This window comes from Eleginops maclovinus, chromosome 2 (genome assembly GCF_036324505.1).
Source record: "Eleginops maclovinus isolate JMC-PN-2008 ecotype Puerto Natales chromosome 2, JC_Emac_rtc_rv5, whole genome shotgun sequence".
NCBI lineage: Eukaryota > Metazoa > Chordata > Actinopteri > Perciformes > Eleginopidae > Eleginops > Eleginops maclovinus.
Window position 1 is genome coordinate 8,447,292 of NC_086350.1, and position 27,272 is coordinate 8,474,563.

Here is a 27,272-nt window from a genome sequence, read left to right on the forward strand (position 1 = left end):
TCATGGTTGAATAGTGATTTTTCAAAGATATGAAAACGCCCAGGGCTCACGCGCCAAGAATCGACTTCTCAGTAAAGCAGAAGACATTTTGGGTACAGTAGTTGAGCAAGAACATATTTGCATATTCATATATTCTGGAGAGAGATGGAGAAGATGTGGATTCAAGAATTATGACTCCGTTATTGATTTTTCTGTTTGTGGCAAATTCATTTTTTTCCACGGAGAGTATTTTGATATGTAATCAAACTAAAAACGGTACCTGTAAGGTGTTAAAAACTGTCCATTAACTGCAGTTAGGAAGAAAGATTCCTTCTCTTACCTCCTTCAGGAGTCTCAAACTGCTGGGTGGGGCTGGGTGGACCCTCACCCTTGCCATTGTAAAGCCTGACATTGAATGAGTAGAGGCTGAAGGGGTGGAGGCCGGGCAGCATGCCGTGGGTGTGGTTCCCGCTGAAGGTCAAGATCTGCTTCTCTGCGTGATGGGGGTTGTGCTTGTGGAGGCTGCGATCTCTCCAGTAGTATACCTACAAGACACAGTGAGCAGACAGTGAGTGTTGAGTGTGTTATGGTGGGTTTGATAACATGTTACACTGCATGTGGACTTCTGTACTCTACCCTGTATCCTTTCAGATGTCCACGTATTAACTTGAGGGCACGGGATCCCAGTGCACCTTAGCCAGAGTGCTGTTCAGCAGCACGGCCTGCACATTTTCTGGAGCTGCTACCGGCACTGCACATAACAAGCAACACAACAACAGATAAATACAGAGGAAACATACTGAGTAAATGTTAAAAGGTTACTTAAGACTCTTGCACTTATTTTTAAGGGTGGAAAGAATCGATCTAACTCACAGTCCTCTCCCGAGAAGCCGATGGCTGTTGGCGGCTCAGGTGCAGCTCCGTGTTCATTCACTGCCTGAACTCTTAGCTCGTAAGGAACAAATGTGGGCGTTCCAGACACAACAAACTTGGAATTGTTTGCCACGGTCACTGTAGTCCAATCACTGTCCACCAGCTTCTGCCTCCACATCACTCTGTAGTGAAGCCCCGGACCGTTAGACTGCAGACCTGTCAGTGGCTGCAGAGAAACAGAAATGTTGACTGTTTTTTCAACACACACACAATAACTAATACTTTTCTAGAAAAAGACAGAATGATGTATGTCGTTGATCTCTGGTGGTCGATAACGAAGAGAGAAAAGTAAGAAGGCAAAATAAAGCTCATGAGGTTAGAAAATAACAAGAGTGCTTGATGGTACAAGGACACTTTAATATTTCCTGATACTCCAAGGACGACAGTAAATGAGTCAGGATTAAAACAGATGGCTTAGTACAACTTTATTACCGTCCATGAGATTACAAGATTATCATGTTCCGTCCCAAATCCCTGCACACCTGTCGGGTTCTCGTCTGGAGCTGAAAAATATTACACAATAAAGAAAACATGAAACTTCCATCATGGCTCAGATCAAAACACTGATCAGCTTTCATTAAAACTTGCTGCATAGGTTAATTTACTTTAATATGTAACGTCATTTTAAAGATCATTTGTATTTAGAAAACATCATTAGATTTGTTGATTATTTACGTATCATTAAAACATGACATACGCAGAACGAGACCGTCAGAAATTCCACATTAAATCTGTACCTGCGGGCTCGGTCTTAAACATCCTGGAGGGAAAACTGGGGCGGCTGAGATCCACAGCGTTTATGGCCAGAACTCTGAAAGTGTAGTGCATGTAGGGAGACAGTTTGAGGTGAGCCGTCGTCTTGCTCCCAAGGACCTCGGTGAGATTGTGCCAGAGACCTCGGTGGTGGAGCACGTCTTCATACTGGATCAGAAATTCTGTGCAAAATAAGCAAAAAGACAAGTATTGTACACACCTGAACACTTCATACACTGCCTGACAGTATATCTGCATAACTTGAACAACGACCTACAAGTTATTTTTGGAGGCAGCCCTCAAAAAACTACAACAACTTTACAGCGTTCTTTCAGGCCTGTAGGGTTTTATGTTTCTTTCCAAAATACTTCTTTTTTTTTATGTTGGAATACTGATTGTTTGTAATTAGAGGGAGCCCGAAGGTTTGCAGATCATTCTGATTCTGCTCACATATCCAGCTAAATGTCAAAATTGTAATTAATTAACGGGATACCGCAGTGAATTAGTTTTGCATTTCCATAATTTTTAGAGACAGATATGTAAAACTAAATGTCAAAATGATCACAAAATGAATCTTAAAATCACTTTAACGGTCCCTGCCTGTCCCTTACATGCCTACATCTTTCAAGCAACACACCACTAGTTTCTAATATAACGCTTTCCATTGTAAGATAATAAAACAGTTAAATTAACTTGTGAAAAAGGGGGTGTGAAACTTGTGCCTGATGGACTTCTCTTTACAGCACAAACGGCTTGAATGGACACATACATCACAAACAGACACAAATACACACACCCTCGTACGCTTACACATAAACACACATAAAACATACTGTGAATAGGACTGTTGTGTTCATCCCCAGGGGTCCATGTGAGCTGCACACTCCTCTTTTTCTGGTCCGTCAGCTCCAGGTCAGTCGGGGGGTCGGGTCGCTCTGAAGTGGAGATACAGCACAGGCAGAAACATCAACACACAGTCGCAGCTTCAGAATAAGGAGGGTTCATGCCACGAGAAGATGAAGCAAAAGCAAAAGGGGATAACTAGTGACAAAATCTGTTTCTGTGTTTCTAGAAATGTGACAAATTCTTAGTATGTTTATTTAACCAAGCAATCCTCTCAGTAACTTCTCTATCTCCTTACATGTTCCATCTAATGTGCTCTATAATACACATGCAGACACGGCATCATGCATATGAAGCGACTGCTGCTCAACTGAGCGTGTTCAATAATCACTCTGCATGAAATAGAGTCTCAGGCTCACTAGAGAGGTTAAATGAATGCTCATGTTTTGGAATTGTAATGATAAAGTGGATCGCATGCTTGGAATAAATGAGTGATGAGGAAAATGGTGCATCTGAAAAGATCTCAAGTGTTGCAATGGGAGCTGTCTGCTTTACAAATTATCTTTGCATTCAAGCTTGAGTGGAAATCGCTGCCCCGTTTAGAGATTTATGCATCTCAAATGTATGCACTTTTGTGAAAAATTGAAACACATACAGTATTGAGAAGAAGAAACACATTAAAAACAAAAATGAATAAATGCTACTAAATAATAATTAAAATACAAATGCTCTGTGATTGTCGGGAAAACAAAATATTCGGGCCACAGCATGCTTCACTTTACTAAAACATCCAACAAACAACGCAAGCCCACTTCAGCTGAGCACGTAAGGATGCTCATGTGTGCTGCAAGGTTTACCGTAGACAACAGCTGGTGTTGGCGTGGCCTCTGCCAGGTAGGAGGGCAGGAGTGAAATAGTTTAGTGGTCAGTCAGCCATAAGAAAGCAAAGAAGATTATCTGTCTCGCTAAGAAGTAAACAATCAAATATTCATGCTGCTGACACAATAGCTGACTAAATCTGCCCCTGCCCTCTTAAGTAAACTCTCAGGTAATTAACCTTGAAGGGCTGAAAGACAATCTGTTGAGCACAGTTATTGAACAGATTCACATTTCTGCGAAGAGCTGAAACGGAGAGAGGTTACACTTTAATCATTTGTGAGTTTGTTTGCAAAGCTGAACATACCGACAACAGTGAGCTCAGCGCTGGCTGAATCATGATCCAGAGTGGTGTTCATGACGCAGGTGTACACCCCCGCATCGCTCTCTGTCACATCAGTGATGGCGAGGCTGTCAGAGTCCACGATTAATCTGGAAACAAAGAGTTTGTGCAGACAGTTTAGATCAAAAATGTCAAGTGGTCAAATGTCTTCACCTTCATTTGTTTACAGCACATACGTTTCTTTGGAGTTAACATATTTATATTTCATTACAATAAGCAGTACTTCATTCCACACACTGCAGTGACATTTGGTTTAATCATATTTTACATGTACCTAGTTTACTTATTCCTTATTCTTGGATTGTATTATTTAAATTCTACTATTGTGTCCCTTCTATTTCTTTTTGCACTATGTTTCCCTGTAGGAGAAGACTAGAATTTAAACAACTACGCTGCAGCTATTGTACACATAATGATGAAGCCTTTAAATCTTGCATTAGAATATTTAGTTAAATGTAAAATGGCTACTTAGATTCTGTCTGGATCCAATATAAGTCATGGAGACAGACAGTAAACAAGGGGTTAACGGTCTAAGGACAGAGACAACTCTGACCTTTCGTCGTCGGGCAGCTCTCCGTCGTCTTTGAGCCAGGTCATGGTGGGGATGAGCGAGGGGTCGTGTTTCACCTTACACTCAAACACCACAGACCTGCCCCTCTGGACCACTTTGTACTCCGGCTGCTTCAGGATCCGGGTGGGCTCTGATGGGAGGAGGGGAAGAGTTGCAGTTTAAAGAATCAATCATTTGAAACAAAGAGCCTCTCCAGCGGGAACAGATATATATGATCCGTTTTGAAAAAGGCTTGAATTCAAAAGGTAAAAGTTAAGGTTGCTACTGTCTAACTATGTAACTTTTTTATTGAGGATACAAAAAAGTGCCTATTGCAGTAAAGGAAACGACAAAATGATGTCATGGAATTGTTTGTCTTGTGATCAAATTGAAATAACATCAAGAGAGGAAATTACTTCTAGGAAGCTGTAACCTTTCTGGTTTTTCTTTCCAAATTAAACCAGATGAATTGTGTCATATCTACTGTGACAAAGACTTCATATCAGATGTGTCAACAAATTAGACATTAGTCATTGATAGAAGATTATTTTCCTGACTTTAGTCTTGGTTCTACGGTAAACTTTGTTGGTTGGGTAAAAACTGCTTTACCAGAAATGTTTTTGTTTCAAATACCAGAACCATATGACCTTAAATTACAAATATGCCCAAAACAATAGCTCTATGCGAGTAGTCAGCTAGTTGTATGCGATGCCCTGGCTTGTAATATTATCATCATTAGGGCAGAAACACTCACCTTTGACCTCCAGGTAGACGTGATTCTCGTAGTTACCGAGGGTGTTTCTGGCCACGCAGGTGTATTTGCCACTGTTCCGGGCCTGAGCTACGTGAATCTCTAGAGTCCCGTTGTCATGCACGATGTAGGGGTCTCCATCCAGGGTGCTGAAGCTACTGTCTTTGAACCTTAAACAGAGAGGGAGCGCCATGAGCTTTTGAATAAACATTTAAAAAGTTCCTCTGTTAAAAGATCATTAACTCACCATGTAATTTTAGGGATGGGTGACCCAAAGGAGACGCAGTCAATCAGTGCCGGGTGATTTTTGATGACCTGGTAGACTTTGTTGGATGGTGTCAGCACTCTGGGCGGCTCCGCTGCAGTGAGGCAGAAGCAATTATTGCTGTGTTATTACACTACGGAAATCAATGTAAATGGAAAAAGCACTCCAACACAAAATGGATTTTGTGTAATGAACTTACAGAGCACATTGACAAAGGCGTTGGACAGGAGGTAGCCGTAGTCGTTGGAGACATTGCACTGGTAGACGGCGCTGGATCCGGTCTGCACATCGGTGAAGATGATGGTGTCGTCCTCCACTTTTCTGCTGAGATCCTTAGGGGCATCTGTTCATGAAATCAGATTACAGATGTTACTTTGGCTCTTTCATTTCTCAGTTAATCTTGTAACATGCTCATGGAGCTTTTTGGGGATAAAAGGGCACATTTTGACATGTATACATAATACTTTAGGAGTGGCAACCCAAACGTAATTCAGATTGTAATGTCAGTTTTTTGTGTTGAAGTAAAAGTCAAGGATTTTGGGAGAGAGAATATTTATGCACAGCAGCAGCTTGGAGACTGCAAACGGGGGGTAAAAGCAGCCTTAAAGCTCATTAACTTAAACGTCGTATCTTTCTTGTTATTCTGTACAAAAAGCAAGGTGTAAAATTGTCAAGTTGTGGTTTTACGGGGGATAATGTGCAGGGTCTTTTGGTAGCTTGGTGTAGCTACTTCATGTGGTCGCTCTCCTGGTGGACTAGCTATCTTAAGGTGAAAATAATTGCTGTGTTTTCCAGAAAAATGCTGAACTTTTCATTTGAAACCAAATTGAAACACTGATGCAATTCAGTTTTCTTACTGAGAAAGGATTTGTGGAGAAAAACATGTCAATATTCATAACTGGTGTATTATACTTGTAAAATATTGATACCAGTCTCAAACTCACCCCATAGGTGAGAAAAATGCTACACATTATCAAGGTTATTACAAATCTTCAATGAGAAATACATTATTTAAACAATTCTCAGCCTATATCGAATTGAAATGGGCCATGAAGACGGCGTCATCAGTCAGAGGAACAGGTTCCACTCACTCTCTATGGGGATGCCGTTCATGGCCCAGCTGACGGAGGGCTTGGGCGTGCCACTGGCTCTGCAGGTCAGCACGCCGTTCTCTCCCGGAGCGAGGACGAGGTTTCTCGGGGCGCCGCTGATCCAATATGGAGCAGCTGAAAATAGAACGGAGTGCAGCAGAAGGCTGGAAAATTAATCACTGAACTCACTGCCCTGTTGGCATCTGTGCATAAATCAATGATGAGATGGAGGGAGAATGAGGAGACAGAAAGAAGGAATGACTGTGTTGCCACATGGTGAACAAATGGCCTGAAGGGAAATTGTGCGCTCCATCAGAGACACACCTTTGACCGTGACATGGATGGTGTGGTGCGCCGAGCCCAGTCGATTCCTGGCGGTGCAGCGGTAATCTCCGGCGTCCGATTCTGACACGTTGACAATGCGAAGGGTTTTCTGGTAGTGCAGGAAAGACGTGCGCTTTGATGGGAGATCGCCGCTCACTTTGGTCCAGGAGACTTCAGGGGTGGGCCTGAATTCAATGAGAGAGAAGACAAAGAGCGTTGATGACACTCGAGCAGGTGGGCACTCGAGGCTGAAGTAATGGCAGATTCTTTCACTTACAGTCCTTCGGCAATGCATTCCATCTCCAACACCTGTCCTCTCAACACCATCTTGGAGCTGGAGGGGCCAGATGGAATGAGGAACGTTGGCTTCCTCTCATCGGCTGGCTCTTCTATACACACACACACACACACACACACACACACACACACACACACACACACACACACACACACACACACACACACACACACACACACACACACACACACACACACACACACACACACACACACACACACACACACACACACACACACACACACACACACACACACACACACACACACACACACACACACACACACACACACACACACACACACACACACACACACACACACACACACACAAAAATATTACCATCTCCTGCACAGGCACTTCACCTTCCCAGTCCTTTCTTCTCTGCTCCCTCTCTTCTACAGTGAGTCTGTTCTGCATGAGGGCTAAACCACTTCATTACAGACCACATTCTCATATTTTATGATTAGATTTATGACTAGATGTAAATCTTATTGCCATGCTGTGTTTTATGGCAGTTCATTCTGTGTGTATTTAGAACCAATTCATAATGGATACAATTGATATAGTATAGGATTGAGCATGTTATCCATAAGCATCTGCTACTGAATAAGAAGACAAGTAAACCGCTCGTCAAAAAATAATAATAAAATGATGATTATATTGAGGACAAATTAACACACTGGCATGTGAGCGTCATTGAGAAACTGCTTCCATGTTTCTGATTAGACAGGTGTTGTAATCTTGAGACAAGGATAAAATCAAAAGCTTTTTTGAGAAATGAAAAATGAAGTGAGATGGAAATGATGGGTGACAGACAGTAACTACAGGGTGCGCTTTAAAATTAAGAGGAGCAGCGGGGAAGAGTGATTTTGAAAATGAAGATCGCAGCTGGATGTTTGACAGAGGAAATACAAATAAAGAGGACTATGAAAATATCTATATTTTAGGAGCATGTTGTTTATCTCGTATTTGATAATAGTTTTAAACACAATGTGTTTCTTTAAATAGTAGAAGTAGTTTTCAAAGCTTAAAAACTGTACAAATGTTGCTACATAGTCTCATTACACAATTAGCTCAGTTGATATTGGAGTCATCATGCAGTGCTGGTTTAAGCAGTTCATAGGAGGAAGTGATTAGGTTTAAAAAGGTTTTTGATTGGATAGAGCAGGAGTGGCAGAAGGATAGAGATTGGATTTGGGGTTAGTGGGTAACAGCTACAGTTTAGAGCACTATGTTGGGGGGTGAACACTAGAGGGTGCCAGATCCCAGCCCTGAATGAACCCGTGAGATAGTGAAAGGCTTCGGGTTGAAGGGGTTAGTGTTAGTGGGTATAAGCTAGAGTTTGGAGATTGGGAGAGTAGTCACTAGAGGATGCCAAAACTCACCACTAAATAAATCAGTGTCATTGTAAAAAGCTTCCATTGTGTCATTGATTGCATCCACTGTAACACAACAAAAAAATTCACACACGTTGAAATCAACAGGCACAAGGAGAAAATAAAAACAAAGTGTTCAGAATCAAAAACAAAACTTTAAGATGACTCGACGACAGATGACGACAATAAGATTCTTGTGGGAACGGCGTGCCACCCTGTCAACAGCAAACTTGCTCCGCTGAATGAGAGCAGTCTTTGTTGCTGGTGGAGAGTGCGTATTCTGAACGCCTCGCAGAAGTAATAAAATGAACGGCTGCCTCGCAGATAGCGCTGGGAGCCATGAGAGCTCTGACAATATGTCTTTTCAGTGGGATGACGACCGCAGGCGTCTTCTAGGATGGTTTCAGAGATAGGAAATGTTGCTTCCCTCCTACGCAGTCATACAAGCACATACTACTGTGAATGAACTGCCTCATGCAGACACACACAATCTCATACTCCAGCGTCTCCGTCATGCTAGTTCATTACGCCTACATTTGACTCCCTTGATCTTGGTTTCTCCTTCAACACACACACAGTCAGACTTACGTTTGAGGACCTTGACGGTGATGGGTTGTTTCTGCTGGATGGTTTGTGTATACGGGAAGCGGGCATAGCAGATGTAGTCGTTCCGGGAATCCTCTCGGAGTACATTAGAGAAGTAAAGGTCTCCGTTCAGGGACTGGGACACCCTGCTGCTCTGAGGCAGCCTCTGGAAGTCTGAAATGTACGGCACACTCAATATTTACAAGCACACCACGATTTCAACAAATGTTATTAAAGTTATAAGGTCCAATTGGAATGGAATGTCTTTCTACCAATAAACAATCCGTAGTTACAGCCTTTCTTGCTAATTATCTAAAGGTAACTAGGGTATTGTTTTGAGGAAAGAGGCATACATCTCAGAGACATCTTAAAACCTAGACAAATTTAGATGCTTATAATACTTATTCTTCACCTCAACAGAAGTTTCATCCATTATCTGATTAAATTGAATCAAATTAAACTGACCAGTTAAATGTTAAGACCAAAAACTACTCAAGTAATAATGAACTTATTGAGGGCGATGCGAAACAGGGTGACATTAAATAAACAGCACCAAGGATGACACAACTAATAGCCTCTAATTAAATACTTGCGTCTCTACAATTAGACCACATTTCCCATAAACCCTTAATCCTCTGCCATAAACAAGACAAGTTATTTAGTCACAGTTGTTCATATTAATAATATTAATGTCTATATATTTATGTGAAAGGTGCACGTCTTCAATAAAAAGCCAAATACAGGCTTTTAACGTTGGGAGCACAAACCAAATTTTGATTAAAATCTGATTTCCAGAATGACGTGTCAGCAACAGTGTGTTGTAATGTCTTCATGTATGCAGCTAAAACCTTATCTTGTAGGACGGAAGCACTCACTATTGTCCATCCAGAATATGATGGGAGGGGGGAGGCCAGCGGGGGGTCGACACGGCAGCACCATGGACACGCCCTCCTGAATGACCATTGCCTTGTTCTTCTCCTTCGACCACAAGGGGGACCCTGGAGAAGGAAACACACATCAGTGGATGAGGACTCTTGTAGTTTGACAGTAAATACGGGTTGCTAATGGACTGTTGCTGACAGCATGACAGAGGTGACGAGGCAGGATGAGAAGGAAGATGTCTGACTGAATACGCAAGAGGAGGAGCACAGAGGATAAATCGCTCCATCTACTGCTACGTCCTGCAGAGGAACATGGCGCTTTCTGCATGCAACCTTTACCTGGCAGGAGTTCTCTTAAGAAGGAATGTGCAACTTAAGTGTTTGAAGAAGAAAAAAGAATGATGTGAGATATGCATGACGTTAAGAAAGTGGAAGAAAAGTGAAATGTTAGAAACCGACATCGTTGCACTTACTGGACTGTTGTACGACGATGTTGTTGGAAACAGCAGTTCCATGTTTGTTCCTCGCTGTGCACTGGTACACAGACTCGTAATGTTCTGCCTTTGCTCTGCTGATGTCCACCACCATCGTCCCAGAGTGGGGCTTCATGGTCACGTAGGGGTCCTCGTCAATGTCAAAGTGGGTCCCATTTCTGGTCCAGGAGAAACTACAGGGGGGTAAACAGAAATCTTTTAGAAAATGTTGCTATGATAATCTGGTGAAGCATACAGACACCATGCTGTATTGTAACAGGCTTAAAGAAGTACTGATAAGTCGCTTTAAAATGTATTATATGTTTTGAGTTGTAACATTCTTGTGAAAACACTTTATAAATTGGCAGGATTCTGTGTGCACCAATCACAGATTAGCGACGTTTGAATAGAAGCCAATCAAACCTGATGATCAAGCCACACTCACACAGTTCTGATGCAGGTGATCAGCTGAGTTTGACTTTAAACTACTAAACAGATTTCTTTATACTTTAACTTTGATTTAATGTTAAAGGAAACGTTTGAAAAAACGCTTTCAAAACCTTCAAACTCTTTGCCCACATTTCAGTTTTTCAAAAGGATGTTTGGAGGAAAACTTGGTTTCAGTGTTAAGGTTATAAAAGGTAAAGTAAAGTTTCAGGGCTGAGTGTGTATTCTGTCGGTATGGGTCATAAGGTTTAGAAGTACAAACGTGCGTGTGTGTGCATACAGTATTCTACCAAATTAATTAGGTGTTGAAGGGAAGAGGATGGCATAATTTGGAGAGAAAAATTCAAAAGCTTTAGCAACAATCTGTCTCCTGCAGGTGCAGCATGTGCATGAATAAAATAACTTTTCTTATTCATAGCTTGAATAAACTTGAACTTTACTCATTATGTTTTAGACTGAAATTCCTGGAAACCTGCTGTCAGCTGAGGCTTTAAACAGATGGTGGTGGAATATCTCTCTCTGTATAAGCATAATGAATGCAAAATCACACTTCACAGATTCCTACCTGGGGTGAGGCTTCCCCTTGGCCTCGCAGTGAATTATGATGTTTTCTCGTGGGTCAATGATGCAATCCTTGGGGGATTGGTGAGTTATGGTCGGTGGCTGTGGCACTGAAAGTGATCAGAAAGAGGGTGATATTTAATCACGAACTTTACTGCATAACTAAGCCTTTTTCTGTTGCTGTATTGACCGCACAAGCAGTCGTTACCAATCACATGCAGTCATACCACACTGAATCAAACCGGACGGCTGTTTGCTGACAGACACAAAAAGCTCTCATAACATGAGCAGCAGGAAAAACGGCCATGCAGCACACTCAGGTACATTTCCCTTTATTGTAATGATCCAATGCTTAATGTATTCCTGTCAGTGCTGGGAAATAACTAATGGACTATGACAAAACAAAAAAAAAAGAAGTCATGCGCTTTGCAATAATGATCTATCGAAAACACTCTACCACGGCGGAAGCACAGAGAAACCAAAACAGCAAACAAGGAAAAAAAACACATCAACGCATGCAATGTATAAAAGTACACTCCAAATCCCACTCAGCATCTTATAAACTTAAAACACACAAAATAAGATACAAAAATTATAAAAAAAAACATTAAAAAAAACCTTCAATGCACAACAGAAAACTGCTAGCACAACCTCTGCACTGAATTCACACTCGTTTGAGACTTACATCCTTCCAGAACTTTAGTGTTATCCCCAGAATCAGCAAACAAAAAGGACAAATTGTGACAGTAAAGAGAACCAGACGTTAGTGCTGTAAAATATCTTCCTGCATTATTTTGGCTTCAGACAATGACTCCATTGGTAAACAGCTCCAGCCAAGCATTGTGTACAAGATCTAAAGGATTGCCATAACATCAGGCTGCGGGGCTTCAAGTCCGTCTGGAAACTTGTTCCGGTTTCTCATTAGTCAGAAGGTGAAACACTGGTTGCTTTAAAAAGAAAACAAGGCAACAACATCTCTTCTGAAACAAAACATCATCTGTTAGGAAAACACATTTCAGTACATTTTTGAGCAAGAAAACCAAACAGATACGAGTCTCTGCTTTCAAATGTCAGGATTAGATTTGTTTTTGCTGTACACTATAGGATTTATGTTTTGTTTTTTTAGATTCAAGACTGCTAGGATGAATACAGATTAATCTAGAGGAATCAAACTAATTGTAATTTTGACAAAAACACTATTGTCAATACAAATTAGTTTAAGTATAATATAATCTATTTCCTCTATTCATGGGGAATAGCTCAACATTTTGGTAAATACTCGTATTAACTATCTTACCAAGACTTAAATTAGAAGCTCTGTAGCACTCTTGGCACCCTGTTTGTAAGGTAAATATGACACCAGAGACAGCTAGTTAGCTTAGCACAACGACTGGAAACAGGGGGAACCAGCTAGCCTGGCAGAAGATTAAGAAATGATAACAGTCCCAGTGAACTGAGTCCAAAGTTAAAGTACAAGTTTAATATTGCTTGTTTTTCGCAATAACAGTCCAAACATCCCTTTATTTGTTATATGATAAATGAACTAATTAAAACATCAAATTTGCAGAAGCTGCCAATTACACTTTTGACCTGTCACACTTCATTTTACACATGGATATAAATGTGTTGTGTAGGCTTACGGTCTAGTGGGACCTCCAGCGCAGTGGTGAGGTGCACCAGGAACAGCATCAGCAGCGCTGCGTCCATCCTCCTCCTCTCCATCATCTGTGTGTGATGCGAAGGTCTGCCCCAAATAAAGCGATGCCCCGCCTCTCTGCTCAGTCACACTGTGTGAGGACACGTGCACATCCACAACTGCAGGGAGAGAAAGAAAGAACGAGAGAGCGTCAGAGATAAGAGGATAGAGCCCGGAACAGAGATTACTGAGTTGAATGGCACATCCGGTTAGAGCAGCTATCAATCATAGAAGCAAGTTTATTCTGTTGTGTTCATCAGCTGAGAGAGAGGCAGAGAGGGGAGAGAGAGACTAACACATATAGCCCTAGCCACAGATCAATGTTAGTTGCCATGCAGTGCAGTTTGCTGGAAGCTATCCTTTTGATCTAGTGTACTCCGATACGGACCGACATGGCCCACATGGGCTCACTTTGCCCAGTTAATCACCGCCGTGGCCATGCTGCCATTAGGCTTCTCTGCCATATCGATCACATCAGCGGGCATATGACATGCCAAGGGACAAGACACGGGGACACTTTACTTTCCATTTCACTCTCAGCTTTATCAGTTTGATTGACTGAGTGACTGCGCCCGCAGCAAACTGATCTGCAATGAGGTCAGATTTCAGACAGGGGACCATCATTCTCTCATGGGACTGCCGAGTGGGGACATCACGTGTGATTGGGCAGATCTTAGTTTAATTGGGACAGAGTGTAGAAGGTCATCAGAGTGCTTAGGTTCAAGGGAGGTGACTTGTTTACAGGTTTTAACAGAGCGTTGAAAGGCTGATTGGTTATTGAATAATTGTTAATTAAATGAGGGTTTTCTATTCCTTTGTTACAGGACAAAATCTAATTATCCTCCAACACTAGTGTTAACAGGCTGTGAATAGACTGGAAACAGAAATGTATCGAACATAAAAGGACTGAAATTTGAAACTCTCTTCTTGTTGCTAGGCAGCTCAGTGTTATGTCGCACCTTCATCCAACCAGAAGTAGACAAAATGCTAAAAGTGAAAGATATTTTAATGCAAATGTTGAAATAATCAACGCTAGGATCATGAAAACCAGTGCGACCCAAGCTTCAGAGATGAATAATTACGACTGCTCAATTTAATTCATATTCATCTGCATAATTCAACACTGTCACAAAGGAGTGAGCAGTTTAATTCATTCATTTCCCAGGAATGTGAGCGCAGCTAGCTTGCAAATTATGAGTAAAAAAAAGTAGGAAACAGAGGTTAGGAGGAGTCGTTTTCTGTCTTAACAACTGCAGCCTGACCTGCTTGATCTTGCTCTCCTGCCTGTCTTACCCAAGGCCTCCGCTGGCACCGCATTAAAATGTCACAGCTTAATTTAGAGCTCAGGCAGATTAATTTGCTGCATTATGAGACAACCACACTATCAGAAGTGGGATATCATTACCCATTCATGCATAAAAGAATCAAATTGAGTGCATTAAAAATGGAGCTGCGGATGTGTGCAGCTCTCCTGCCTCTGGCTGTGGGGTGAGGTGGTGGGAGCTGAGTCTGGGACCAGAGGCTAGGCAGGCAGACTCTGGCCGGCTCCTCCTTGAGGATCTGGTGTATTTGTTAGTGCTGCCCTGCAGTCATGATTCAGTATCGGCCCCAGAGCCGGAGTCTGGTGGCATGGGAGGAGACCAAGGCTAATGTTGACTGCCCCTGGCTTCCACTACACGTCCCGAGGGAGGGCCTGTATTTTTTGCCTAGGGCAGCCAATCATCTTGCCATGTACACCATCAGGAAGCTCTGGCTCTGGGATTTGACATAAAAAGATCCACAGGGGGCAATTTCATCAAACTCATCTGCAGGCTGCAGGACGGGCTGCTGCATCTGCACTGAGCGGAAAACCTGGTACACATTTTTGTCATCAATGTTTATTTTCTGCTTACAAATGTGCTAGGAATGTATAATCAGATGTTGTTAATGCAAAATTAACTTGTGGAGATTAGTAAGGTATTGGGCTGTAATGACTTCTCAGTTCCAATTAAATTGTATTGATGTGAAATTGCCTTCTCTAAATTGCCTGGGGACACAGTAACTTGTTGTTCTTGTGCCTTGTTTAAAATATAATTTCTGTGTACATACTGTGAAAGCCACATTTCTCTATAGGAGACGAAGAATGAAACTGGTTTGAACCTAAAGAGTTGTTGACCACTGTCATTTGTTATTCAACAACAATATAAAATACAGTCTGAACTTGGCAGATCACATTCACAGGTGAAGGGAAGAAAAGGACAGTCTGTGACGGCAAGAGAATAAATGTGTTAATTATACGTTTTATGGCGAATCCCTGAGAGTCTGGTGATTCTTATCTGGAAAGGAGCCAGGGCTTCATCCAGGATTCATTTCCCAATTTAATGAGGTGTAGCAGCTCAGCTCAAGCCGGTCAGCATGTGTGTGTCTCTGTGTGCAAACTGTATGTGTGTGACTTTTTTCATGTGCATGTACGTGTGCTATAATTATCCCTCTGAGCTGCAGTGATACGGGGACCAACATCCCTCTCACAGTAGGGCAACAGTGGAAACTCAAGTGGGGCTTTTAAGATGTGAAACTAACCAAACTACCGCCTGAACAGTGAGCACACAGATTTGACCCTATTTAGACTGAGTGCTGGAGTATTTATTTCCTTAATTTAAAAACATTTACTTTTCCAATGTAGGAAGAGGCCGAAGCCTGCAATAACAAGTGTGTCATGAGCTGAAGCTAGAGGAGCGATGCATCTTAAAGAAGAAAGATGCGTTCAAATCCCATTTCAATATGCAATTCTTCAAGTGGACATGCAATCAGAAAATATCCATCGCTTTTGTTCAACTTTCCAATGAATCCTGTGCCAACGGGACTGGAAAAGCCAAAGTCAATCATGGACACTTCAGTGCAGAGACCGAGATAAAAACAGGGTTCTGTCTGGAGTGCCGCGCCAAAAGCTGTCCGCCTGCTGATAGAATCGAACAGAAAAGGGTCTCTTAGAAAGAAAACATGGTAAGTTGGAAAGGAAACAAGAAATCTTAGATCTTTTTTAGATTAGATAGGGCAAAGATGAGGATACATTGATACACTGTGTCACTCAATAGTTATTAAAGGCAATACCTCATGATGACAGCTGCCAGAGTGCTTAAAGAGACTTTGAACAACCAAACCGGTGCTTCGAAACAGCATTAAATCTACTTTATACGGACAATAATTTAACCAAATCACCTTTCAGTTGACATTCTGAAATGCTTGCACACCGTTATTTAAAGATTTAAGGGAAGGGTTTGCCTTTATTGGATGGCAAAGCTAAATATTACAGTGAAATTGAAGAGAGAGGGGATGCAGCTGTGAGGAACAGCCCTAGTATATGAGGTGCTGCTCTACTAGGTGAGCCTCAGCACTAATATCATGTGTTTTATTAGGTTTCACCGTTATGTTTACCAGCTAGTTACTAACTGCCGACCGATGGTGCAAGTTAATGGTGCCTGAAATGGATGAAATCCTGAGACTCAACGGCATGGTTTGCAAAATGGTAGGCCGTGATGTAAGGTCAATTTGATTTGTATATTCCTGTAAAACCCGTGTTAGGGACCTTTAAATGTCAATGCACAAACTAACTAGTTGTATTTCTTGAGTAAAAATCAGTGTCAGCAAAATGAAAGGCAATAATGTTAATTACTGTCTACAACTACAGAAGACCACCTTCCCTTCAGGATTTGCTTTTCTATGTGTTCGTTTTGTCCGTGGAGAAAACACTCGGCACTTGTAAAAGCTGCATTGAGCTGTCTGGCCTCTCATTCAGCCAGCCTCTTCAATTACTCCATTGTCATTTTCCCATGGCCAGCTACTTCAATATCCCAAAACTAATTGGTTTTGTGCACATGTCAGACACGTAGCACATTACAGTGACACACACACACACACATGAGCAAAGACATATTCATGCGCGCTGGCTGCAGAACGTGAGGGTCAGGACTTGTCTGAGCACACAGATGGAGCTGACAGGGGCACGAGCTCTGAGAATCGAAGCACAGCACGGTGTGAATGAAAAGCAGTCAGTGGGGAAAAAAGCCCAATTGAATTTCCCTCACATCAACAGCTAATAGTACTCCATATGCTTTTTGTTAACCACTAGCGAAGATATTGTCATTGTCTGTGCCGAAAATAGTGATGCAATATTGCAACACTGACAGATCAGTTGTGTTGCATCAGTACTGTAAAATTTTACCATCCATGATGAAAGGAAAGCCATCCTCTTATGCCAAGCACCCTCATTAAATCCTATAATCAGCGCTATTGATGATGGCTCACGCTATCAGGGGTTTGTGGGGCTCGGTATGGCCTTAATGGAGCAGCAGGGATCCCCTACAGACGGCTGAATGTGGGGGGGATAATGATGAGAATGGCTCCGCGCTCAGGAAGGTGGTGATGAGAAAACGGATACGGTTGGAAGAGTTTATTTTCCCGAGGCCGCCTGGTGCTCCGGCTGCAGCTCAGGTTGTCCCTGCACGGTTTTCAAGCCCATATAAGATATGTGCGCCTACTGCCCTGTGCCATTAAGCATCTATGGGGGAGTAGGAGGTCGCTTGAAAAGGACTCAACGTTAAGATAGAGACAGTTGGAAAGTCACAACCGTATTGCATTAGAATATGAAGTTCTCACTCTGTAAAATAGTCCTCTGTAAGTGCTTTAAATCAAAAGCTTAAATAACCTTTTACTGTCTTTAACTGCTGTGATCCATGACGAAAGCACTGATATGAGTTATATGATGTATGAGCTTGGATGTTCAGTGGCTTTGACTAATGCCTCTCAAAAGGCTTCGTATCTGCGGCGTCCGGATCACAATGGAAATTCCACAGGCCGGCTTCAACGTGCGTTTCCCATAATCTTCTCATTAGCTTTTATAATTGGGGCACCGTATGCAAATAATTGGTGTGGTTTACATATGAATTGGGGTCCTGTTGTTCAGGGAGACCCCACAGCTCAAAAACACGCCGCGGCCCTTTCATCCGCACTGTACAATGGCTGACAAAGTGAGGATCTTTACACTCTCTGTATGTCCTTCTCTTTTCTCTCTAGCTGGATGTGGACATCCAAAACACTTTATATGCACATTTCCTAAAGTTAAACTTGCACCTATGGTGAGTTAAAGGGGCTCTCCACCATTTTTGAAAATCAGGATTATAAACTCAACATTGGTTTTGACTGGAGGCTACAAATATGCACATGTTATATCTCATGCAAACTTTCTGGGGCTAAAGATGAGGGCATTTTGCAGTAAAAATCAATCGGTTTGCACGATGGGAAGTGTAGCCTCTGGTGTTTTCAAACTTGATGTTTGTGAGGAAGTAAAAGTCAGATTTATGTTCAGCTTTTTCACTCTCTGTAAACCAACCTGATGGGAAGGCAATGTAATCTCTAAAGCAGACCTTCAAAGACGTGTTGCTCTGTTTACAAAACTTCTCCCCCGGCTATCACTCTACCACCACTCCTAATGCTAATGGGCATCTGCTCCTAATGCAACGTGTCCGGCAATTTGTTTGGTTTTCCTCCTTTCAGAGAGAGCCGCACATTGGCATTCACCAAGCTTGCTCCGCGTACACGCCAAAAACACTCTGGGATTCGCTCTCTGTCCCCTCTGCCCAAATGCTAATCACTGCCGGCGCCGGCACTTCTGAGAGGGCGCTCTTCTTTAGCATGCAGATGGAAGCAGCACCGCTAGATAGGACGGCAGTGTGAAGGAGGAAATCCCTGCGTGTTCAACCTGAACGGAACTGAAAAGTGTTTTGCTTTCATCTTATCGCTGCAGACCAGCTAAATATGACATGTAGTCGGTGTGTCACATTACACCCGCACTCCCTCTGAGAGCCTTCTTGAATTGGATTGGTGTATGAGGCGCGCTCCATCTCCTTAGGATAATTGCTGGTGGCAAATTGGAGGTCTTTTAATCTTTTCGCAGCCTCACAATGCAGCAAAAGCTATAAATAATTAGCTAATAAAGTAGTAATGGCAGCATGTGGCAAAAGTTAAGTCCCCAATGTGCATTTGTATGCCTGTCTGACACCTGAGTTGTACAGTAGCTCATTACTGGTGAATTAAACGAGTGAAGGCACTTTTTAAAAGCGTTCATTAAAACAAGATCAGAAGTGCAAGTAGCACAGTCTGTGGATCTGAACTTCACCTCTGTTTGATAGCTCAACCCCACACTGTAATTACTCCTTAAAAGAGGATGTTTCAGTATCCCAGAGCAGTCCTGTTTATGTTATGTTGCATGTGAAATCATACTCCCTTACTCCCATTTGCATTCGCCTTGTTTGTGAGTGTTCACAGAGTCTATGGGTCAGCGTGGGATGTCAGACATTCAAGCTTAAGTACACTTGGCCTGCCACACGAGTGTGTTATGGGTGAGGCCATTCATATGCTGAGCAGAAGTTCATTATCATAAGCAAATCAGGAGAGTGGGAGGAATGCAATGCAGACTGGTTTCCTGTATAGCTAAAAGGACTCTCAAAATCCTCGGCATACAACGTCACAAAACACACTTTAGCTACAGAAACATAACAGCTTTGTGAAAGTAATCAACATAATACCAATCTGTTGGGGGATAGACAAGCAAATCCTTTGAGACAGTAGACAAAAGCACCGGTGCGTATGTGGAACGACATAATTGTTATTATAGTTATACAATCCATAAGCTACAGATTTTAGTTTTTAGCTAAATATAGGGACCCTTATACAGCTTTTAGCAGAGCCACTCAAAACTCCACTTGAAAAGGGCACTCTGTAACCATGGCAATCACCTCCTGTTCTCAGATCTCCCTACCGACAAAGAGATGTCAACCCTCTCATCAAATACAGACATATAGAGACGGAAAAAAGGACAAAGGGGCCCCAAACCCATTTGTCATCTCATAAGTAACCTTGGAGAGAAACTGTACGCTTGGCATCTGCTCTGCCCCCAAAAACATCTCAACCTCCACTGAGCTCAACAAAAGAGGTATGATTAGAATCTCAGTTTGCCACCATGTCCGCACCGGACGGCTTACTCCACAAGTGAAGGGTCTCTCACGATGGGGCCAATATGTGGAGTTTACTCTGAGCTTAGGGGTGCAACAAAAAGAGCGTGTGAGACAGACACTGGAGGAAATGTTCACCTCAGAGAAGGCACACACAAAACTGGCAGGCGTGATGTTTTTCAGCCGAATGAACTGCTGTGGGCTTTGAAATGTCAGCTGGGGAAACACAGAGAAACAGTGTCCATGTGTGATTGCTCAGAGTCAACAGTTAATGCAACCAGTCCTTTCTAGAAAAAGCCCTACTGTATAATAAACACTCCTCTACTGGAATTTGAATTGTGCTGATATAGTACATGCAGGCAGGCTGGCATGCAGCGATGAGTCATTTAAAGCCACCCAAGCTTTGTATGGTACCGTTCAGTCTAGCAAAATCTGCCAAACATCACACAACAAAGCATGAACACTGACTGTGGACTGGAACAATCCTTACCCATGCGCTTTACCAGAACATGCAATTTGCCAGTGAGAAGTAGCAGGTGGACGGGGGAAGGGAGGGCGAATATTATTGAGTACAATCTTCTCTGCCCTGAGGCCATGTCTGGGACTCATGATCAGACTAAACAGCGTGCTGGAATCCATTCCCAGTGTAAAAAGGGACTCCAAGTGGGAGAGATAAAAGGAAAAACATACATTTTAATTAAAGTAACTGTAAGACAACATTGACATCTAAAATGTGCTAACTCAAGAGTCTAGAGCCATGCTAGCATCACTGGGAGGATATACTTTGAATTAGATGCTAACTAACATGCTTTAGTTAGCATAATGCTAAAACTATGTGCACCATCTTCACTCAGAAAGAAATCGGGATTTATCGTCTGGGCTTCATGGATATATGCCAAAAGTCATGGCAATCCATATTTCAATTGTTAAGGATTCAAGTAAGAGCCAACAATGCTATAAAAGGTTGGTCCCCGAGTGAAATTCATTCCCTGGGGACCATGGATGCTTGTACACCATTTCATGGCAATCTATAAAATTGTTTATCGGTCAATTTGGACCAAAACATTTGACTGACCCTAGAGACCATAGCATGGCAAAGAAAGATCAAAATATGCCAGCAAATTATACCCAAAGATTACAAGACTGACGTGTGCAGGGATAATCTGTTATCAGAACTAGTCATTTGCCAGGGATAAAGTGGCGGTGAGAAAATCCCCGGCAGGTGGACAGAGGCAGCGAGGTTAGTGTTATAGAGTGCCACCTCCACATTCACAGGCTGCAACAATAGGCCTCTCCTGTTGTTCCCCTCCTCCTACTCCTCTGCAAGCCCCTTACACTCCACCCCACCTGTGTCTGTGAAAGGTCAGCGCAGAGGAGGGTCCTCGCCCCCCCTGCTAAACCCACAGCTCCCACTCCACAGCACGCCCCCAACACTGAATCCCAGTGCCAGGAAACTCTATCAAAGAGGGGCTTCAGAGGGCTCCAGACCTCTCAAAACCCTCCATTGTTTCCAGAAGGCTTCCCCACACCGAGACTGCTCTATATGTAACACTGTAAGAGGAGTTGCTCATTACCGCCCGTCCCCGGTCCCACTTTGTCTCTTTTGTGCATCCGACAGAAGAATCCAGTTGCCCAGCTGGGCCAATAAAGTGAGTGCGGTAAAGAAAAAGTTAGAAAAAGTTAGAAAAAGGATTCATTTGCTGGACAGGACGACGATGAAGACACATGAGTTAGTGCAGCTTATTCAGACGTGGAAGAGACATGTAACATATATCTCCTGTGGTGTCACTGCAAGACAGATCTTTAATGGGAAATGTTTAATAATTGCCATTCATCCCACGAGGTAGTGAGTATTGACTGATAAACACACCACAGCACAATGTGTGTGAATGTCAGAGCAATCCATTATCACATAAAGGAAGCACTATGTAGTTGCCCCCCCCCCTCCCTTTCTCAGACCCTCCTCAGCTCCATTCAGATACGGCAGGTGAATACAAATCATTTCCCCTTCGCTGCTTTCTAAAAGGACTCACCATCCAATTTCAGACAGAGAGGACACAAACAATAGCCCTTTCAAATTGGGAGAAAATCAAATCAAGGCCTTTTTTTTTTAAATGAAAGAAACAACCAGGAGTTAACCCTTCCAAAATGCTACACAAGTTTTCATTAAATCATCAGAAGGATATGGCTTTGAAATATGACAGCAGCTAATCATCATATTGTTCATTAACCGTCATTACTTTCTTTTTTTCTGAATAGCTGTGACATACCTTTACTCCAATGTAAGTCGCTTTATGCGAGTGAAACAAAGAGACACTTTGGGGCAGAAAAAACTAATCACGATGGATATAATGTGGGATTTTGCAGTTGCCATTTGTCCATCTTTCACATCATTCCATTTTTGGGGGGGGGAAACAAACTATGACATACTTTTGGCAAAAGTCCAAGATACATTTCCACAAGTGTATTCATAGTTTTAGTGTTTTTTCATATGAAGCAGCCAATGTTTGATTATTATATTGTTGTTAAATGACATGCAATAAATGATGAATAGACTTAAAGTGACACTTTAATTAAGTACATTTATCCATCACTAGTATATTGACCCATGATCAGAGGACATCCAAATTTCCCACATCTGTTAATGCATGAATACTAAATAAGACAGAATATAATCTACAAAATAACACATGCAGAAATGCTGCTTAATGCGAAAAAATGGGTGCCAGCTTCACTGATCCAAACACTCTCTTAAAGCCAAGTCTGAATGAGCTTTGATTACATTGGCATGAGCTATGGCCACTCTATTTCATGAGTCAGGTTTTCATATGCTAAAACTCAATAAACAACTCCGGGAAATAAAACCAATCATCTAACGCAATGAGTAAACTCCTCTGACTGTATTTGAACGGAAGAATCTCCCACATCCAAATACTTTGGATTGAATTGAACCAATTAAGCTGAGGCTGACAAACTTGTGATATTTTACAAAAAATATAATATCAGGGGGTAAGATAACATCTCTCTCTTAAGCGAATAGAAGTCATTTTTGTAAGGAAGTAATTGGATGACCCCATTTTATGTGAGTCACAGTTTTTTGTGAATTGAAGAGAGAGTTTTGAAGATTAAAGAAAACAAGGGAAAAGCCTCTGGTGGTGACTGACTCATGGCGCTTCACCAAGGCTTAGTGTGAACATGTTTCTTTCCGTCTCATGGGTCTGGATGACTGAAATGTTGGCTAATGAGTATTAATGATACAAATGAAGGACTTGGCTTTCTCATAAAGGAAGTCTCTTATGTGCTCTCTTTGCAAGTTAAGTCAAATTGTAATGTGAACACTCACAAGAGACTCGAAACTGAAAAAAAAGAGTAAAAGTTTGCTGGTGTTGTAGCTCAGAGATTTTCCCTTTTACATCCATCATGTGGAGAGTTTGAGTGCGTTTCGAGTGGGCTCGGTGTTTGGCCCATAGGGTGTAGCAGCTCAGACAAACAGTGCTCAATCCCTACAGATCATCTGGCAGAAATAATGGCCCCAACAAGAACTGCACCATCAGCCATCATTTGTCAAATTGTGAATCCGGAGGAGACATTGCTCCCGTTTAACACTAACAGTCCGCCCGGCTTCCGCTAACAGCCTCTGTCCTGTGTCTGTGTTTGACAGGACGAGACCGGTCGCTAATGCAGGAGAAGTATCGGCTGAGTGTTTGATAATGGCTGGGCGAGGCTGTAGTGAAGGTTTTTCCTGACTGTGACTGCGTCTATTTCTCAGAGCATGTATTAAAAAAAAGGTTGGCAGTCTGAGGTCGAGCAGAAAGGCTGGAGAGTGTGCAGCTCGCCTCCAGGGAAGGAAAGCAGAGGTGTTTCGGTGCGTTTCTGCCCTCAGGGTCGAACATGACAGGAGAATTATTTCCTGCCATAACCGATAACGGATCCTGTATTTCTGCTGGAACCACTTCACACTCGGTGCTCTACACTGGACAAATGAGATGCACTCTGGTCAGCTAAATATAGAATAAACATTGAACCCTGCATGTATACATATTTGTGAGCAGGGCTGGATATCGTTAGAATGTGTTATATACTATTGCTAATATTTACAGTATGTACGGTATCTGGATTTTGGTATCAAACTATTCGAAATAATCCTTGATGACACAGGAAGTGGGGTTTTTTTTTCTCAAATCAGATTCCAAAAAATGTATAATTCAAGTCATGTTTACAGGACTCAGTCATTAAAACAAAAATATTTGAACATATAAAACGATAGGTAGATAGAGATTTGATTCCATTGAACAAGACGGGAAATTCAATGACTGTAGCTTGTTATTTCAGTGTGCTGTAATGTTTCATATTTATCTCATTCCTTTACTCTGGCTCTCTTTCTCTCAGCAGGTAAACAGAGAGATTTCTCATTAGAATTGGCTGAGACGCAGGTGAGCGAGGGGTTACATCTAAATTTGTCCATTTGTATTCCAGCACACAGCCCTTGGAGAGCAGGCTGTTTATATTGATGAGCAGATAGACTTGGCCTTGGAGCAGGACCCACGCCTAACAGCCACATAAATCATGTGGTTTCTTAGAGGCCCCCTCCAAAGAGATAGATCCCCGCAGCTTACGATGGTGTGAGGAAAATCTTCTCTGTCCTGAAGCCATGTCGACGCTTGGACTTCAACCACAGTGTGAGGAAGGATCCAGAGGCACATCAAGTAAAAAGACGATGAAGATCATGCTGAGGCAATAGCTCTTGGAGATAGAAAATTAGGGACAGACAATTAAAGCGCACTAAAATAAAAATGTAGGGCAAATTAAACTGTCTCCATTTCCTCTACTCCTTTCGCTCTGTCAATATAAAGAATAAAACACGAGAATACTACATGCTAAACCTTTTTGCTTTGAAAAGGAATATCCGTCCTCTCAGGCCAGTCAAGTATTCTGTCTGAACATCTCTTTCTCTAGCTCAGGTGAGAAATCCACTTCCTTTGATCTGTTCAACAAAAACTACTCGAAACAAAAACTCCAGGTCAACTAAGGAAGGGAATACCCAAATTGCCCCCTAAAGAGAAAGTTACATAAGAAGATTGAGACCACTTGTGTTTTTCGCTAAATATGGAGCTTATGGACAACAGAGGAATGAACAAAGAGGAGTGAGTATAGATCCATACAGCAGTGAGAATATGGAAAGAGTGAGGCTGGAGGAGATACTTGCACACAGGGCAGCGTGCTGGAATCCATCCACAGTGTTAACAGGGACTCCAAGTAGGAGAGATAAAAGGAAAAACATACATTTTAATTAAAGTAACTGTAAGACAACATTGACATCTAAAATGTGCTAACACAAGAGTCTCGAGCCATGCTAGCATCACTGGGATGATATACTTTGAATTAGATGCTAGGGCAGTGAAGGCAGAACGACGCCTGGAGGAAGGTTGTGCAGGTGAGAGAAGGTGAACAGAGTTGGGGAAATAAAAAGCAGAACGATGTCTCCTCAGACTCTGCAGGCTGTCTGCTGAGCAGTTTGTGAGTCAGTTGTGCATGAAGCCAACTTTCTCCACTGTGCTGGAAGATGGAGAAGCCGAGCAGAATCCCCCCAGGAGGGGCCTCACCAACCTCTTTCACATCACTCAGCCTCATTCTCTCCTTCACTGTCTTTGTATCCATCTATTCATCCATTTCTGTATTCATGTCCTTCTTTCTGACACTTTAGCCATGTCTCCGTGCAACTCCCTGTCTCTGCTTCACACACACACACACACACACACACACACACACACACACACACACACACACACACACACACACACACACACACACACACACACACACACACACACACACACACACACACACACACACACACACACACACACACACACACACACACACACACACACACACACACACACACACACACACACACACACACACACGTTGACAGAGAGAACAGTCAGAGAATTGTCAAGCTCGTATCAAAGCAATACCTCACAAATATCTGGATGCATTCATCTGAAACAGGGGCCTGCTGGGAGCCGCCCAGAGGCCCCTCTGTGCGTATATGAATCCCTTTACTCATCTGATTTCAGAACTGCTGCCGCTTTATAACCTTGCGCGAGAACGATGCAGCTTCACTGACAACACAACACTGTTTACGTACGCAGCCTTTATGGGAAGGACTGCATTTGTGAGAGAGAGACCTTAGGGCTTTGAGTGCTAACCAAGTTTTTCAAAACCAACAACCAGCAACAGGTTTGTTCTGTACAGTTCAGTCAGGGGTTATTCAGATAGACGCACTTGAACTAAGTTGAAGGTGTTTCCATCTACATCAAATGAACTGTGTAGAAGTTATACATGATCTTCAGGGAAAAATATAGTCGAAAAAAGAGAGAATTCGGGTCTTCTACTATAAGAAACATGAGCAGTCAGCTGATGATAAAAGGTATAAACAAAACCCTAGGTCAGCCAAACTAAGGTCAAAAAGTTCTAATGACAGCCAGAACTGTTTCTGTGGTACTGTTGGCATGATCCACAATCTCTGTAATTACTTTCTACTTATACAGATCTACAACAAAGATACATTTTAGTAGTATTGAGTGTTTTGGGGGCTTTGTTTTCATCTTACTTGGTTAAGATTTTTGGGGAAATAATCTGGAGAGAGAAGGAAAAGGTTATGGAACAAAAAAAGACAAGAACAGTACTGCTAATTTGTAACTATTTTAAATAATTCATCATTTTTAAAGGTGGTTGTAAATGTGGTTAGCAGGAGGTGCTAGTTGCTGCAACCAGACATCCACTGTGGATTGGCAGTGCTGCCGCTGCAGGCCTTTACTGCAGCCATTTGCACTTACTGCTGGTTTCAGGGGCTTTTGCCTTTAGTCTGGTATTGAAACTCATGATGAGTTGGCCTGAGGTCTGGTGGACAATCAAGAGTTTGGCCATAAAACTCTCTGCTTGCTTGCTCAGTGTGTGGTGGATTGTTGTCCTACAGCACTGTGGGAGAACTGAGGCTTTTAAAAAGGGCTTAGCGCCATCCAATTTCAGTCAGCAGTTTGACCTAATAGTTATGTTTTCATTTCAAATCAAATGGGTTTAGTGAGTATAGTGAAAATTGGAATGAAAAAACTGCAGTGTTAAAGACTATCTACTGATTTAAAAGACAACCTTAAGTGGAGTTAACTAAATTGTAGCAATTTCTAAAAGAGGGAAAGCTATCGTCTGTCTGATCCCCAATCTTTCTCTTGGCATTAAAACAGACAAACAC

The 27,272-nt window shown here is 42.3% G+C and overlaps 1 protein-coding gene across 1 annotated transcript in view; it reads right to left on the bottom strand.

The window, feature by feature from the left end:
- LOC134880202 (neuronal cell adhesion molecule-like) overlaps positions 1-27,272 on the bottom strand; it is a 43,305-nt gene that overhangs the window by 10,371 nt on the left and 5,662 nt on the right. The window contains 23 exon segments of the mRNA XM_063906972.1: positions 320-524; positions 616-650; positions 653-730; positions 853-1,078; positions 1,345-1,415; positions 1,650-1,847; positions 2,499-2,600; positions 3,366-3,395; positions 3,692-3,816; positions 4,281-4,428; positions 5,032-5,198; positions 5,276-5,387; positions 5,493-5,636; positions 6,385-6,519; positions 6,709-6,893; positions 6,986-7,097; positions 8,395-8,451; positions 8,974-9,144; positions 9,846-9,968; positions 10,191-10,223; positions 10,325-10,518; positions 11,337-11,442; positions 12,973-13,147. Of these exon segments, the coding sequence (XP_063763042.1) occupies positions 320-524; positions 616-650; positions 653-730; positions 853-1,078; positions 1,345-1,415; positions 1,650-1,847; positions 2,499-2,600; positions 3,366-3,395; positions 3,692-3,816; positions 4,281-4,428; positions 5,032-5,198; positions 5,276-5,387; positions 5,493-5,636; positions 6,385-6,519; positions 6,709-6,893; positions 6,986-7,097; positions 8,395-8,451; positions 8,974-9,144; positions 9,846-9,968; positions 10,191-10,223; positions 10,325-10,518; positions 11,337-11,442; positions 12,973-13,057 (2,842 nt within the window). The 5' untranslated portion in view covers positions 13,058-13,147.